The sequence below is a fragment of the Paroedura picta genome, chromosome 11, assembly GCF_049243985.1.
Source record: "Paroedura picta isolate Pp20150507F chromosome 11, Ppicta_v3.0, whole genome shotgun sequence".
NCBI classification, from domain to species: domain Eukaryota; kingdom Metazoa; phylum Chordata; class Lepidosauria; order Squamata; family Gekkonidae; genus Paroedura; species Paroedura picta.
In genome coordinates this window covers 13746657-13760688 of record NC_135379.1, presented here as the reverse complement: position 1 = coordinate 13760688, position 14032 = coordinate 13746657, and the positions used below count along the sequence as shown (strand labels likewise).

At 39.8% G+C, this 14032-nt stretch overlaps 1 protein-coding gene across 7 annotated transcripts in view; it reads right to left on the bottom strand.

Moving 5' to 3' along the window:
- Positions 1 to 14032, bottom strand: part of MPP7 (MAGUK p55 scaffold protein 7) — a 105940-nt gene that overhangs the window by 35370 nt on the left and 56538 nt on the right. For all 7 annotated transcript variants that reach the window (XM_077304646.1, XM_077304649.1, XM_077304648.1 and 4 more), the window contains 6 exons: positions 10619 to 10750; positions 4389 to 4470; positions 1898 to 1983; positions 992 to 1066; positions 637 to 833; positions 64 to 128 (listed from right to left, as the gene is read on the bottom strand). In XM_077304646.1, coding sequence (XP_077160761.1) covers positions 64 to 128; positions 637 to 833; positions 992 to 1066; positions 1898 to 1983; positions 4389 to 4470; positions 10619 to 10750 — 637 coding nt within the window. The remainder of the gene's footprint in view (positions 1 to 63; positions 129 to 636; positions 834 to 991; positions 1067 to 1897; positions 1984 to 4388; positions 4471 to 10618; positions 10751 to 14032) is intronic.

Sequence of the window (14032 nt, the reverse complement as noted above, 5' to 3'; positions counted from 1 at the left end):
CTGATTCAAGGCATTTTAAGTGAGACCAAGAGAGCATTTTCTTCCATGGGGTAACAGACTTACATGATTTTCGATTGGAAATTTTCAGTGGCTGAACCTGAACATCAGATCTTCTCAATGCAAGTCTCCTATAAAATAGTTCAGACGAAGACAAGTTTCATTGCTATTTTGGGATTAATAAAAATCCAGTATCAGTCTTTTTCATAGCAGCCTTAAAAAAAAAAAGCACTTCTAAAACAATACAATCTATTCAAGCTCTACGCAATACTGGAATATAAAGAAAAAAGCCTGTAAGTGCTCCAGAAACAGCTGCAGTCCTTTTTCCTACACAGGATAGTACAGTACATCAATGCAGATACAAATGATGATGTATTATTTCCCATCTGTTTTCCCCACCAGATCAGCGCTCTTCTGTCAGGTTTTGTCATTATTAATCTAACCAGACAAGTAAGGAAATCCAAACTATTTGGGCAATGACTTACCAAAGCCCAGACAATTTACCACAAGGCAAAGTTTGAAAGTTTACTGACCTTGTAAGCTGCAAAGGTAAGCATACTAATTATACTCAGCATATTCTGATAACATATTTCAGGATCGGGGGGGGGGGGAAGCTTTCATTCCACTTTAGATGCTCACCTTTCCTGGAAATGTTTTGAAGGAATTAGGCCTGCTCTGGGATTGGCATCACCTTCAAGCTTGGCTTGCCACCAGGTTGCATCATCCTGGCTCATGATCTGAAGAATATCACCTTTTCTGAATGGAAGTCCAGCTTCTCTACAGGGAATTGCTTTATCCTCACTGGGTTCATAATCAAACAGAGCTTTCATAAAAATCTGGAAGAAGAGTGTTCTAGAATTAATATTTTAATTTAACCCCCAGCCCCGCTCCTTATTGCCAATTGGCAGCCATGCAAACTATATGCTGAAAGACAATTATAACATTTTTTACATATGGAACAGAAACGCCTTCTGTAGAACAAAGAAGTTTTTACCTTGCCTTCCTTAGATGGGGTTTCTTCTTTGATACTAGGTACAATCTTAAATGTAATGGCTCCTTTAGACTGAGACTGAAAAATATAAAAATATATTTTAACTGCTTATATTTATTTAAAGATCAAGCAAAAGAAGAAGAAGAAGAAGAAGAAGAGGGGAGACATCTTGCTGCATGGCCAATAGCACCAGAATCATCAGAGGTGTACATGATATGAGCCAGCTCATATTTTGGGCATGAAAAACAAAGGTGTTTACACACATTCTTTTCTTTCAGCACAACAGTAAATTATAACTGGTAAACTACTAATGGATCACATACCTCTACTGAGGTCTGGATCTCTCTCACATGACCCAGAAGTCCAACAGATTTATAGCACAGTTAGACCAAATCTTCAAATAAAATGCAAGACACATTAAGAAAATGAGGATATTGAAGCCATTGGTTTTATTTCTTCCAAAGGCCCAAGCTAAAACCAGGTTCAATTTTGTAAAACACAACAGCAGGAGTTGGGCTTTTATTCAACTGCCTGGCTGTGAACCAAAGAACTACTTAGGCTCACACAAAGAAACAAACCTGCAAAGTGTCTCTTTCAGTGTTAAGCCCTTGTTTGTCTGTCTAGGATGCTGGGAAGTGTCGTAACTTTTCCACACAATGGAATTTGTGCAATTCAAAATGCACTATAGGTGCCATTGGCGGCAGCGTTTAAGCATCAGGAAACTGTGTTTCACTTTCACTCACTTACAGAAACTATCTGTAGTACCTCTTTGTGTATAAATAAGCAATATAAATGCTAGACAAGAACTGGAAAAGTACCTAATTACAGAATATGAATATGGTTCTCCACGAGCCATGAATGTAAAACATTCACTTTTCTGTTAAAAATACTATTATGTCTGTAACTTACCAGAATTTGTATAATTTCTTCTGGTTTTTTATCACCCACAGGAATTCCATTGACTTCTTTCAGAACATCACCAACATGAATGAGGCCTACAGAACATTATTTAATATAAATTGTTTTTACGTTTAACACAATATGGTCCATTCCAAAATACTTTCTAATCACATTCTTTCCAATATGGACTAGGCAAAAAGTCCCCAATATCTGTATTTCTCCTGATATTCTTCAACTATAAGATAGCAAAGGCATATCTAAGTTTTTGGTAAATATCCTTCAACTCATCTGTGATGAAGAAAACAGTTAAATCTGGATCCCATCCTGCTCTTTTGTTACTAACTTTAGCAGTACTGGTCCTGCAGCCTGAATGACAGTATGAAATACCAATGCAGATAATCTGAAGGGAGAAAGTACTTTTTTTTAAAGACAAACTTCCTGCCTTCAGGGTTCGGTGTTCAAGTACATTAAGGTACCAAAGCAAGTTAGAAGAAAACTCCCCCCCCCTTCTTTTTTCAAGTCTAGATTCTGAAATCATCTTATTCTCTATAAGGCCCATTATGCACGGCCGCCGAAACCACGATTTCAGGTCACATGGAAAACGCAGAGGGGGAAGAAGCGAAGCCAACCGCTTATGCACGGGATGGGACGTAACGGCGGCAAAACCCAGAATAACCTATTATGCACGCGGCGACCCCAGCGCCGCTTCTGGTTGCGCCCCGGTCACCCGGAAGCTGCACTTTCTTCCGCGTTTCGCTAACGCGGCTTTTTCGGCGGCATGCACTGAATCTGCGGCCGGTTGCAGCCGGCGCCGTGCGCTATCGGTGATTTTAGTCGCCGCCATTCCACCCCGAATGCGCGCTATCCCCTCTGTGCATAATGGGCCTTAGAGAAATCCCTTGCCTCCTTTCTGATCCCAAAAGCAACATAATGGGGCCAGTTATTAAGGGACAAAGGCTAATGAAAATTTGGGGTAAGTTCAAGTATGTGAAGAGGTTTCAGAGCAGCCAACCTCAACTTTACTTTCACTCCTTATAAAGACACCCCAACCACTTCTAACAAGAATAGCATATTGTTCTACAATGCCCCTGTTCTGCTAACTGAACTATTCCTGTTAGGGCTTGGAAATACACTGCAACATGTTGTACATCCTTTTTCTCCTCGCATATAGCAAATATCATAGCTGAGTGCAAGACAAGAGTGTGGGAGCTCCCAAGGTATGCAGAATCATAGATTTGTAAGGGACTTCCAGGGTAATCTAGTCCAATCCCCTGCAGAATGCAGGAAATTCACAAAGAATGAGGACTGGGTGTTCTATTTGTCCTTGGGAACATACAAGACAGTGGAGTACTCAAATCAAAAGGCAATGAAGAAACTGGTCTGCTTAGGTACCTTAATGCAGCAGCACAGGGAAGGAAAAAAATATTGCATTTGCTGCACTGTAACACTAGATGCTAAACAAGGAATCTTCTTTAGTCACCTACTCAAAGATGACAGCTATAGGGCAATTGTGGTACATATTTTGACTGCTGATATTAATAACCAGGTGAGCAATTCATTATTAAACTATTCCCAGGGATCTGTCTAACATTTTGGGGGGGGGGTATGACCACATATTTGAGCCCCGTCTTTCACTAATGATAGAATGCACAGCTATGCCGAATCAGTATTTTTCTGGGTTTTCTCGGGAAAACCAGGAAAAAATCCAGATAAAATCCTGGATATATTCAGAAATTACTGGTAGATCACTTCTGCCTCTCTACTGTTTGTTGGACTTCTACTGCAGTCCCTGAGGATCAGCTGTGATGTGGGAGCAAACTATTTCTGTGGGTTCAGCTTGGGGCTGGTGTCTCATATAGCTTAAACTGGGCTGTAAGAGAAGCCAGTCCTTAAAACTGCTTTGCCCCCAAGAACAATCTGCTAGCTGTGGCAGAGCCTGTTGCCAGCTGGGAGAAGTCATCTCAACTAGGATATGGGTGTGGCAGGGAGAAACCTCCCAGCAGTATAAGCGTATGCCATGCTGCAAGAGAAGCCATCCCAGCCACGTCTGCATGCAGTAGGGAGAGATCTCTTTGCTGCAAGCAGATCCTGGGATCAGCCCCAAGATCGAGTATCTTTTGTCCTGGCTGGTATTTTTCTTCTCATGTCTATTGGGCTTGAAAAAATTCAGAATTTCTGAAAAATCCTGGATTCCAATACCATAACAGCTTTTTGAAAATACCAACAAAATTGAGTGTAGTAGTCCTGAACTGAAAAATACCAGTTGCCATTACCAAAATACTAAAAAAAATTGTGTAATCGACATGTCAGAAACTGGGGGTGTTAACAACAACTATGGCTTTGCTGGAGTCTGTACAGCAAGAAGAAAACACTTGTTTTCATTTATTTTATTTATTTATTCACATTTATATACCGCCCTCCTCGAAGGCTCAATTAAGATTTATTTGGCGTGCCAGCTGGTCATCACATTTATAGAATCACACAATTAAAAAGCTCTTACCGCTTCTATCTGCAGCTCCTCCGTGCATTATCCGAGCCACAACAACCGCTCCAGTATGCTCATCTCTTTTAATAGTAGCCCCCTTTAGAAATAACAGGGTTAAAATTTCATTTTCAACTGCTCAGATTTTTTTTTTTAAGATACACACACAATATGTTTTCCACATCTCTTATATTATCTGTCTTTAAAAGAAGAGCATCCCACTTAACAAAATAATTCCTGCTCAGCCAAGGAATCTTAGAGAGTTTGCCAAAGGAAAAAAGTGACCTTGAAAATCATTCCACATCGCACCACTTTCTTTGGAGCACATATGGGGAAGAGTTCAGTGCTACAAAAAGTGGTCCCTCTTACATTACCGTAACTGTTTTTATAATTATGTAACAGGTACAAGACAAGTGCGGCAGGAATCAAGACATATGTAGGAGCTGATGGTGGGGAATGAGTCACTTATTACAAGCAGGAGCCATGCCCCTGTCCAGCATGCACATTTACCAATGTCAATCACTTACCACCCTCCCCAGTGCAGGTAAGTTTTCTCTACAAGGTCTTTACTCTTCACTTTTCCCTTCTCTTGCAAGCTAGTTTTTCCAGTGGATAGCTGTGTTGGTCTGAAGTAAAGGTAAAAGGTAAAAGTATCCCCTGTGCAAGCACCGAGTCATGTCTGACCCTTGGGGTGACGCCCTCTAGCGTTTTCATGGCAGACTCAATACGGGGTGGTTTGCCAGTGCCTTCCCCAGTCATTACTGTTTACCCCCCAGCAAGCTGGGTACTCATTTTACCGACCTCGGAAGGATGGAAGGCTGAGTCTACCTTGAGCCGGCTGCTGGGATCGAACTCCCAGCCTCATGGGCAAAGCTTTCAGACAGCTGCCTTACCACTCTGCGCCACAAGAGGCTCTTGTTGGTCTGAGGTAGCATGACAATATTTGAGTCCAATGGCACCTTCATGAACAACCAAGATTTATTCAAGGTGTGAGCTTTCATGTGCAGGCACACTTCCTCAGACAATGGAACAGGAATCATAAGATTACAGATATAAGGAGAAAGTAAATTAGTAGTAGACACTTCCCCAGTTGTGGAAAGAACTCTTTTAATTACTGCTTTCTACAACTGGGAAAGTCTCTAATATTAATCACTAATCTTAATATTTTTATATCCCCCCCATGTTTTTGTGAACAACAACTGAACCCAAAGGACAGGTTTTGTTTTTTAGCATGGAACCAGCCAATCTTCGTCATCATGCTGCATATTTGTTGTGACGCTGTTTATCAATTTACTAATTTATTCTCTCATATCTGTACTCTTAGGATTTTTGTTCCATTATCTGAGGAAGAGTGCCTGCACACAAAAGCTCATGCTTTGAATAAATCTTGGTCTTAAAGGTGTCCTTGGACTCAGATTTTGTTAAACTATTCTTGCATCTCTTCCCTATATCTTCCCCAGCCCCAGTTTTCAGTCCCCTTTCCAGGCACAAAGTTCCTTCCCACCCAACAATTTTTCACATTCAAGTCATCACCAAGAAGGTGAACTTCACCAAAAAGCATATTTCTGTACAAGATTTTTATTGTAGCTTCTCTTGCCAATTCCATTTGACATCTCAATCAACTAAATCAGGGGTAGTCAAACTGCGGCCCTCCAGATGTCCATGGACTACAATTCCCAGGAGCCCCTGCCAGCGAAGGGGCTCCTGGGAATTGTAGTCCATGGACATCTGGAGGGCCGCAGTTTGACTACCCCTGCACTAAATGGAGAGTGACCAAAAGCAAATAAAAATGCACTGTTGAGTCTGGGATTCCAGTATGCAGACACACAGTATATACGAGTGTAGCTGAACTTGCTTTTTGGAAATGGGTTCAGCAAGGACCAGCTCATGTTTAGATTATTTGCCCCCAAATTCAGACTTGCTAATGAATTCAGACTTGCTAACAAATTTCCTTGTAGTGTCCCAGTTTGGCTCATCAGCTGCAGACCTTAGACTTGCCAGCACAATTAAAATAAGGCCTAACTTACATACTACAAATAACAGTAGGGGGGAAAAATCATGTAATTCTGAACTGAGCCACAGAGTTTGAACCAAAAACGTTACCATAATGGGACCACAGACATAAGCAGGGAGATTTTCTCTGGTGCAGAAAGCCTCAGTATTGCAGACAAATATAAAAAGTAAAAGAAAGAAAGAAAAGAAAAATACACTGTGTGGTTGACTCCGCATCGTAGATGACGGTTTGCTTAAGGAAAAGAAGTGTGCCACTGATATCCAAATGCAACCAGCATAAACATTTACTTTCCATGTCCTACATAAATCCTTGTCTATGCAGTAACTATCCATCCTTACATCTGTTTACTTCCTTAATTTAAATCCTCATTATTCAATGTCAGAATTTTTCCAAGAATCATCAGTTGACATAGAAGAGTAGTTTTTTATACCCCGCTTTTCACTACCCAAAGGAGTCTCAAAGAAATTTACAGACGCCTTCCTTTCCCCACAGCAAGACACCCTGTGATGTAGGTGAGGCTGAAAGAGACTGCTCTGTGACAGCAGCTCTAACAGGACTGTGACTAGCCCACGGTCACCCAGCTGGCTGCATGCGGAAGAGCAGGACATCTAACCTGGCTTGCCAGATTAGATGCTGTTGCTCTTAACCAGTACGTCAAGCTGGCTCCCTACACCAAGCTCAGGCCAGCCCCCACTTTACCTAACACAGTTTCTCCCAAAGAACAATTAGTAGGCTCTATTAATGAAAAACAAGCCTGCATTTTCAGCTGCAACATCCCCAAAATATGAACATTAATGACTGAATTACATGGAAATTAATTAAACCCATAGCAAAAGGGAATTTCTTTTACCCTTCTTCCTTCCTTTTATTTTTATAATTTATTCTGTGCAGCTTAAACCTTGCATTGATGGTTTTAAATGAACACCTATCCTTGCAACAACTAATATTATGGGCTCTGGGGATTGTAAACTCCTGCTTATGGAATTTATAAGAAAGAGGGATACTGTAGGAATTACAGAAGTATTATGTAGTATTCTGCATCTTTTCAATCCAGTTTGTACAAAATCATCAGCGACTTCTAGGACTGTGCAAAGCAAAACCTGGTTTGATGATGAGTGTAGAGAATATATTGGAAGGATTAGAGCCAAACTTCATTGCTTTAAACACGGTAGCCTACATGCTCATTTTTCAGATCTCATCTGACTGAAACATGCTTTAGAAAAATGGCTTCTTTTATGTAAAGGATAGAAGATTCTTATCTCTGCTATCAATAAGAATGAGGCATGGACTTTTTGGAACACAATTAATAATAGTTAATAATAGCATTTCCATACTGTCCAGTACTCCATCATGTATTGCTCCTTGGACCGGGGAAGGATGGGTTCTGGTCAAGTCCCGAGAGACTGACTTATAGTTCCCAGTTCTCCTGGAGACCATAGTTTTTCTAATTAAGCAAATACAATCAAAGCAAGGTGCCTGGGCCTGAATTAATACCAGTCAATCTTTTGAAAGCCAATTTGTTATTGTAGAACAACCTGCTGTCCACTCTTTTTAAGCAAATTAATGTCTCAGGAATCATTCCCACAGCTTGAAACAAGCAATAATAGTTCCCATATATGAAAAAGAGGCCAAGAATATACAAATTATTGCCTTATAGGCAAGATATATGTCACCTTTCTCCTTTCTCTGAATCAGGTAGAGTCAGAATCTATATTGCATCCTGAGCAAGCAGAATGTAAGAGGGATGCTTCAGTCCTTGATCATAATATCATAACTGTAGCATTTAGCTGACGACTATCCTTGTCTCCCAAGAGGCCATTTCTATGTAGCCCTTATGGATGTTAGAGGTGCTTTTTATTCTGTCCCAAGATGTTTCTAACTAAACTGGCTAAAACATTAATAGCAAAAGGCTGCTATGGCTAATTTCTTAAATTATATGAGACTCTAATGGCACAAATTTGCTGGGTACCAGAAGGGCAGCTGACTGGTCCTATTTCCCTTTCACAAGGTGTTAAATAAGGCTGTTTTCTAGCCCCTCTACTTTTTAATCTTTATGCAAATGACATGATTCCTTACCTTCAAAAGTTGTCTGGCCATAAAACCCCAATTTTGCTTTATGCAGATGACATGCTGCTACAATCTAGATCAGAAGTTGGTTTTCACAAGGCACTATTTTATTATTTCATTTGTATTTGTATTTAATTGTATTAAATGTGCTTATTGGGTTATTGTATTCAGCAGAGGCTATTGGTAAATTATGGTAAATTTTAAATAATGATTTTTTTCAAAAAGACCTTGTTCTAGACAGAAAACCTGGACTGTCAAAAGAGGAGAAATACAGCACATGGCTTATTTTAAATATCTGGAAGTTATGTTCAGCCATAGTTTCACCTGGAAAGCCCATGTTCACTCAGCTACTGAAACTGCTAAGAGCCAATACAAACACAAGGGGTTTTTTTTAATTAAAAAGGAGGTCAGTATGTACCATTAATGCTAAAATAATTTTTCAGGTCTTTTTTTGGGCAGGCATTTGGATAAATGGATTATACACTTCTTCAGTTCTTGACCTGGATGGTAGGTGCACCAAACTGTGTCAAAGGAACTGCACTTAGAGATTGTACATCACTCATATTCATGTCCAGAACTGGGATTACTGCCTTAAATCTGAGGCTGAAGGTCCTTTTTTGATTATCCATGGGGGGTGGGGGGCTTTTAAACCTTTAGAAGAAAGATATACAGATAAATAAATAGGCTTGAGCCTTTTCACCTTTCCCTCTTAATGCTCAGGAATATGGATTACCAGGAAGCATCAAAGCTTGATCAGGACAAGTGTGATTGTAGCCCACTTTTTGTTATTTTGTTATCTGTCCCCAGATATATTTATTCTGTCCAGATATAAGGTTCTTGTTGAATCCTTGGTTGTGTATCTATTGTTAGCATATTTTGATCCAGTAATAACTTGATCTGAGAGATCGAACCTGCTGAGGGAGTGTCAAAGTTATTGTTGAAGTGCTGTTCTAGTTGTTCTAGTTGGTGTGTTGTTATTGTTATACTGTTATATTGATTTTGATAGTGTTCTACGTTAATGTTCCAAAATGTTTTATGTAAACCGCCCAGAGCCGTAGGGAAGGGTGGTATAAAAATCTAAATAAATAAATAAATTTGATGCAAAATATTTTACAATAATGATCTCCTTAAAATGCTGCTAAAATGAGTCTACTGTTATATTTTATCCAATGCTTTTTAGTATTTTATGAGACTGGTGTATTTTATTGTTCTGAGTTTTGCCTTTTGCTAGTTATGTCGTGTTTTGCAATGGCGCTTTTGTTTCTTTGCCTTGTTGTGAGACATTGGTTTAATGCTCAAGACATTTGGTCTAATGAGCTTGATAATAAAGGAAAGGAAATGATCAGCGTTTATCAATCATCATCAACATTTTAACATTCCTTACTCCCAAAAGGTACTCAAGGCAGATTACAATGCTAATTAAAAACAATAGCACAGTACACTTTGCCTTACAGCAACAAAGATCAGTTCAGAGAAACCTAGACAAGTATCTACTTACTTAGGAGAAAGCCCATTGGAACAATTCTGTCTTGTAAAGTCTCCAAACCACTAACAAAGTGAAGACCTTCCTGACAAATTCAGGAACACCATTCTACAAAGCAGGAGCTTCTACAGAAAATCCTCCAGAGCAGGCAGCAACTGTCTTTACCTGACTGCAGATTCAGATAACCTTTATTGACATAAATTACCTGCCTGCAAGATGGTACCTTGCAAAAGACCTTGATATGCTATAAACATAGGCAGTCCTGCAGACCAGGGCTAGTCAACCCGTGGTCCTCCAGATGTCCATGGACTACAATTCCCTGGCAGGGGCTCATGGGAATTGTAGTCCATGAACATCTGGAGGACCACAGGTTGACTACCCTTGCTGTAGACCAGGGGTAGTCAACCTGCATTTGCTGGCATGGGGCTCATGGGAATTGTAATCCATGAACATCTGGAGGACCACAGGTTGACTACCCTGCTGTAGACCACAACTGATCTGCAGGTGACTAAGCATACAATTAAATACACCTTGAACACACTAAAACATTTGCCCAATGTGTTTTAAATGTGGAGATCAAAAGTAGTAAAGATATGCACGTATCTATGCTATGCCTCCAGCTCATTTATGAGTGTCACAGAAATAATTCCATTACCTTGTAACTCACATATCTCAGTAACTTACCAGTGGTTCTCTGTTTTTGACAAGCCGGATTATTTTTACAGAGTCTTCTTCTTCATCAATGTCATCAGGCATGGGAGGCAATACTGGATCATAGCTTTTTTGAGCCACAGTGTCATGCACAGAAAGCAAAGCCTGAAAATAATAAATTAACAAATACATCATCAGCTACAAAGTATAACTCGGGGGGGGGGAGGAAATAAGTAAAAATAGTTCATATTGGCAGTTTACAGAAGAGGACAGTAATGCTGAATTCCGGTTCCACTGCTGTATGGGTTGGGCCTAACAGTAGTAATCTATTCTTATATCAGAGAACAGAGAAATTAAGTACTTTGTTGTTGAAGTGAGTGCTAGGAACAATCTATTATGGTTTGAAAGGGTGAATATGCTCTAAATCTGCTCTTGCAAAATATTAGAATAATGCAAGAGAAAATTCTGCTAGTCAAACTATATGTTAATAGGACAACTATGTTAAGAGCTTTCAAATTATATCACATGTACATATTCCTCAGGCATCAGAAGAAAGCCTCTCACCCAAGGTTTCTCTCCCTGTTCATGAAACTAAACTGAAAGGACTAGAGGGTATGCCTTACATCACAGGCTGCTATTGGAAAGTGGCCTAGGTTTTCAGAATCACAATCTACATATAAGATTGTATTCATTATAGGCAGCTTTAGAAAAATTGTTTTAGCTACAGTTCTGTATATATGATTCCCTAATGTAAACATGGTCCATATTTAGAACTTTAAAGGGTGGTATGAGTCAAATTCCTATACAACCTAAATATAAATATTGATGTTCAGCCACATTCTTAGACATGATCTAGCTCAAAATGCATATACTTAGAAAATCCCCTGCTATGTCTGGTGCATTTTTTTCCAGATTAAAGCATTTATCTGCCTTCATTTCTCTATGTTGTAGGGTAAAAACTAAGAGCAAAGGAAACATGAACATTTGCATTTACATTCCAGTTTGGAATTTTGACTTTAACAATGTAAACTGCTATGGAAACCCAATGGAAAAAAGCAGGGTATAAATGAAATAAATAATACATCCATTTTCAGAGGGTAGGATCATCACTGCCACATCAGTCAAGCAACATAGCACTCTTGGTTTTGTCAAAGGAATACTTTATATTTGCTATCACAAGAAATGAAATGGACAGTTACATCTTTTCCACAGCAGACACTTACTATTGTAATTCAATTGTACTCCAGTATTTACATCCATATGATACCATGTGTTTATCATCAAACTATGACTGCTATACTCAGTAAAACGATATGGAATCAATTTTTTTTTATCCCTTGCAAAGTTATTGTAGCATGCGACTTCCTGCCACAAAATAAGCAATTTCCTGTTCTGAAAATACATTTTAAAATGTTTTATACCCACTAGTCAGAACTGATGGATTTACCTGCACGGAACCATCTAGAAAAAGCAAGAGACTTTTGTCTCTTCAGACTCCTACTTGCTTTAGCTCGCAGTTTATAACCTCAGCAGACACCTTTGACTATCTAGACCAGGGGTAGTCAAACTGTGGCCCTCCAGATGTCCATGGACTACAATTCTCATGAGCCCCTGCCAGCAAATGCATGGGAATTGTAGTCCATGGACATCTGGAGGGCCGCAGTTTGACTACCCCTGATCTAGACTATTCAAGTTCATATAAATATGCAGCCAGTTTATGTAATCTGGTAAAAGTGTTAAGCATCTCCCCGCCACACACACACACACTTTGTTTTGGTTTTGACTCCTTTTGGCAGGATACAAGATGACAATTTTAAAAAATTCACATTATAAATGTATTTAAATTATGACTTAACTTTCTTTTAAAAATCTAGATGATAGTACTACTATTGAACTGTTTTGCATGCACTGTGCATGCTTATTGTACATCTTGAAGCCCTGGGGGCTTACGACACCCCTGGAAGGGTTTTGCTAATTGGATGGGAGAAAGTTTTGTATATATTTTTAATTTTTATTACAAAAATATATTTGGGTGATATGACCAAACATGGTCATGTCGACTCCCTGAATGATTGGTGTGGAGGGGTGGGACAGAGAGGGATTCCAGCCACACAAATCCTTGCTGGCTGAGGCTTGTCATGCATGGCTAGAGTCCACTTAATTGTGTAACTAGTGTAACTAGAGTCCACTTAATTGTGTAACTAGAGTAACTAGAGTCCACTTGATTGTGTGTGTGGGGTGGGGGGAGATGGAGCAGCATAGGCCTGCTCCAGCCCTGTTTCTGGTGTTGGGGTGGGTGTGGAGGTGATGGAGTGGCATGGGTTTGCCCCCATTCTGTTTCTGCAGGCTCCCACTGAGGACTCCCTTTAGTGAAGTTGAGCAAACTGGTAAACAGCCCAGAGTGCAGGTACGGTTCTGTTCACAAATCTGAAAATATTTCGGTGGTATCACTTCCTGTACTATGTGAGTGGCCTTATGATCTCACACCTGGTGGGAGTATCTGGGTGATGTCAGTTCTGGGGGCATGGCAGAAAGGTGTGGCCCGCTGACATCACTTCCGGGGTTTCTTGAAGCCTAAAGAATGTTTCATGAGTTTCTCAAAGTAAAAAGGTTGAGAAAGGCTGTAGACTCTTCAAGCTAGAAAAAATAAGAACTGTCAAAGCAATCAATGTTCCAGAGTCTGCAAAATGGCACTCTTCCAACAGGCTTATGGATGATGCCATGGTTAGTGAGGCTTCCCTCCCATTCCCCTTGGCTTAAAATTCTCTAAACCCAGTTAAGTTTGTTTAATATTCTCTAAATCCAGTTAACTTGACAAAGGGGAACTAAGAGGCTGTGGGAGATATAGGTTTTATTTGTATTATTATTTATTGTAAATCATCCCGAGTCCACTTGTGAGTATAGAAATCTAATAAGTAAATAAATAAACTATCATCCTGTATAGAGTCATTCATTCATTTTTAAGTTTGTGGAAATAAATTAATGTCATCACCATTCATGTCCAGGGGATAAAAGTCAATGCTAAATTTACATTAGAAATGAAAGAGATTTAAACCAGAATCTGCATGTAAGAGAGTCTAATCACTTTCACCAAACCATTAAACTTGCACTGGATACTGAACTATGGGGCTTCTCCACCCCACTTCCCACCTGCAGCTAGGCTCCTCGCCAATTAAATCTGCTAGAGCTACAAACTCCAACATCAGTGTAAATGTGAAGGCACCAATAGGGAGAAATGGTTCTTGCTGTTCCATAGAAATACTGGGACGTATTCATACTCAATGAACCATAGAAAGGAGCATAACTCAGAAAACAAGACCTTCCTGCACCCCCCTTCCCCCCGAAGTTCACCAAGATTCCAAAGTCTGTTCCTGACAGTCAGGACACTTTCATGAACAAAATGAAATAGTTGGGGGTGGGGGCTGTACAGAGCCTGCCTTTTTCCTC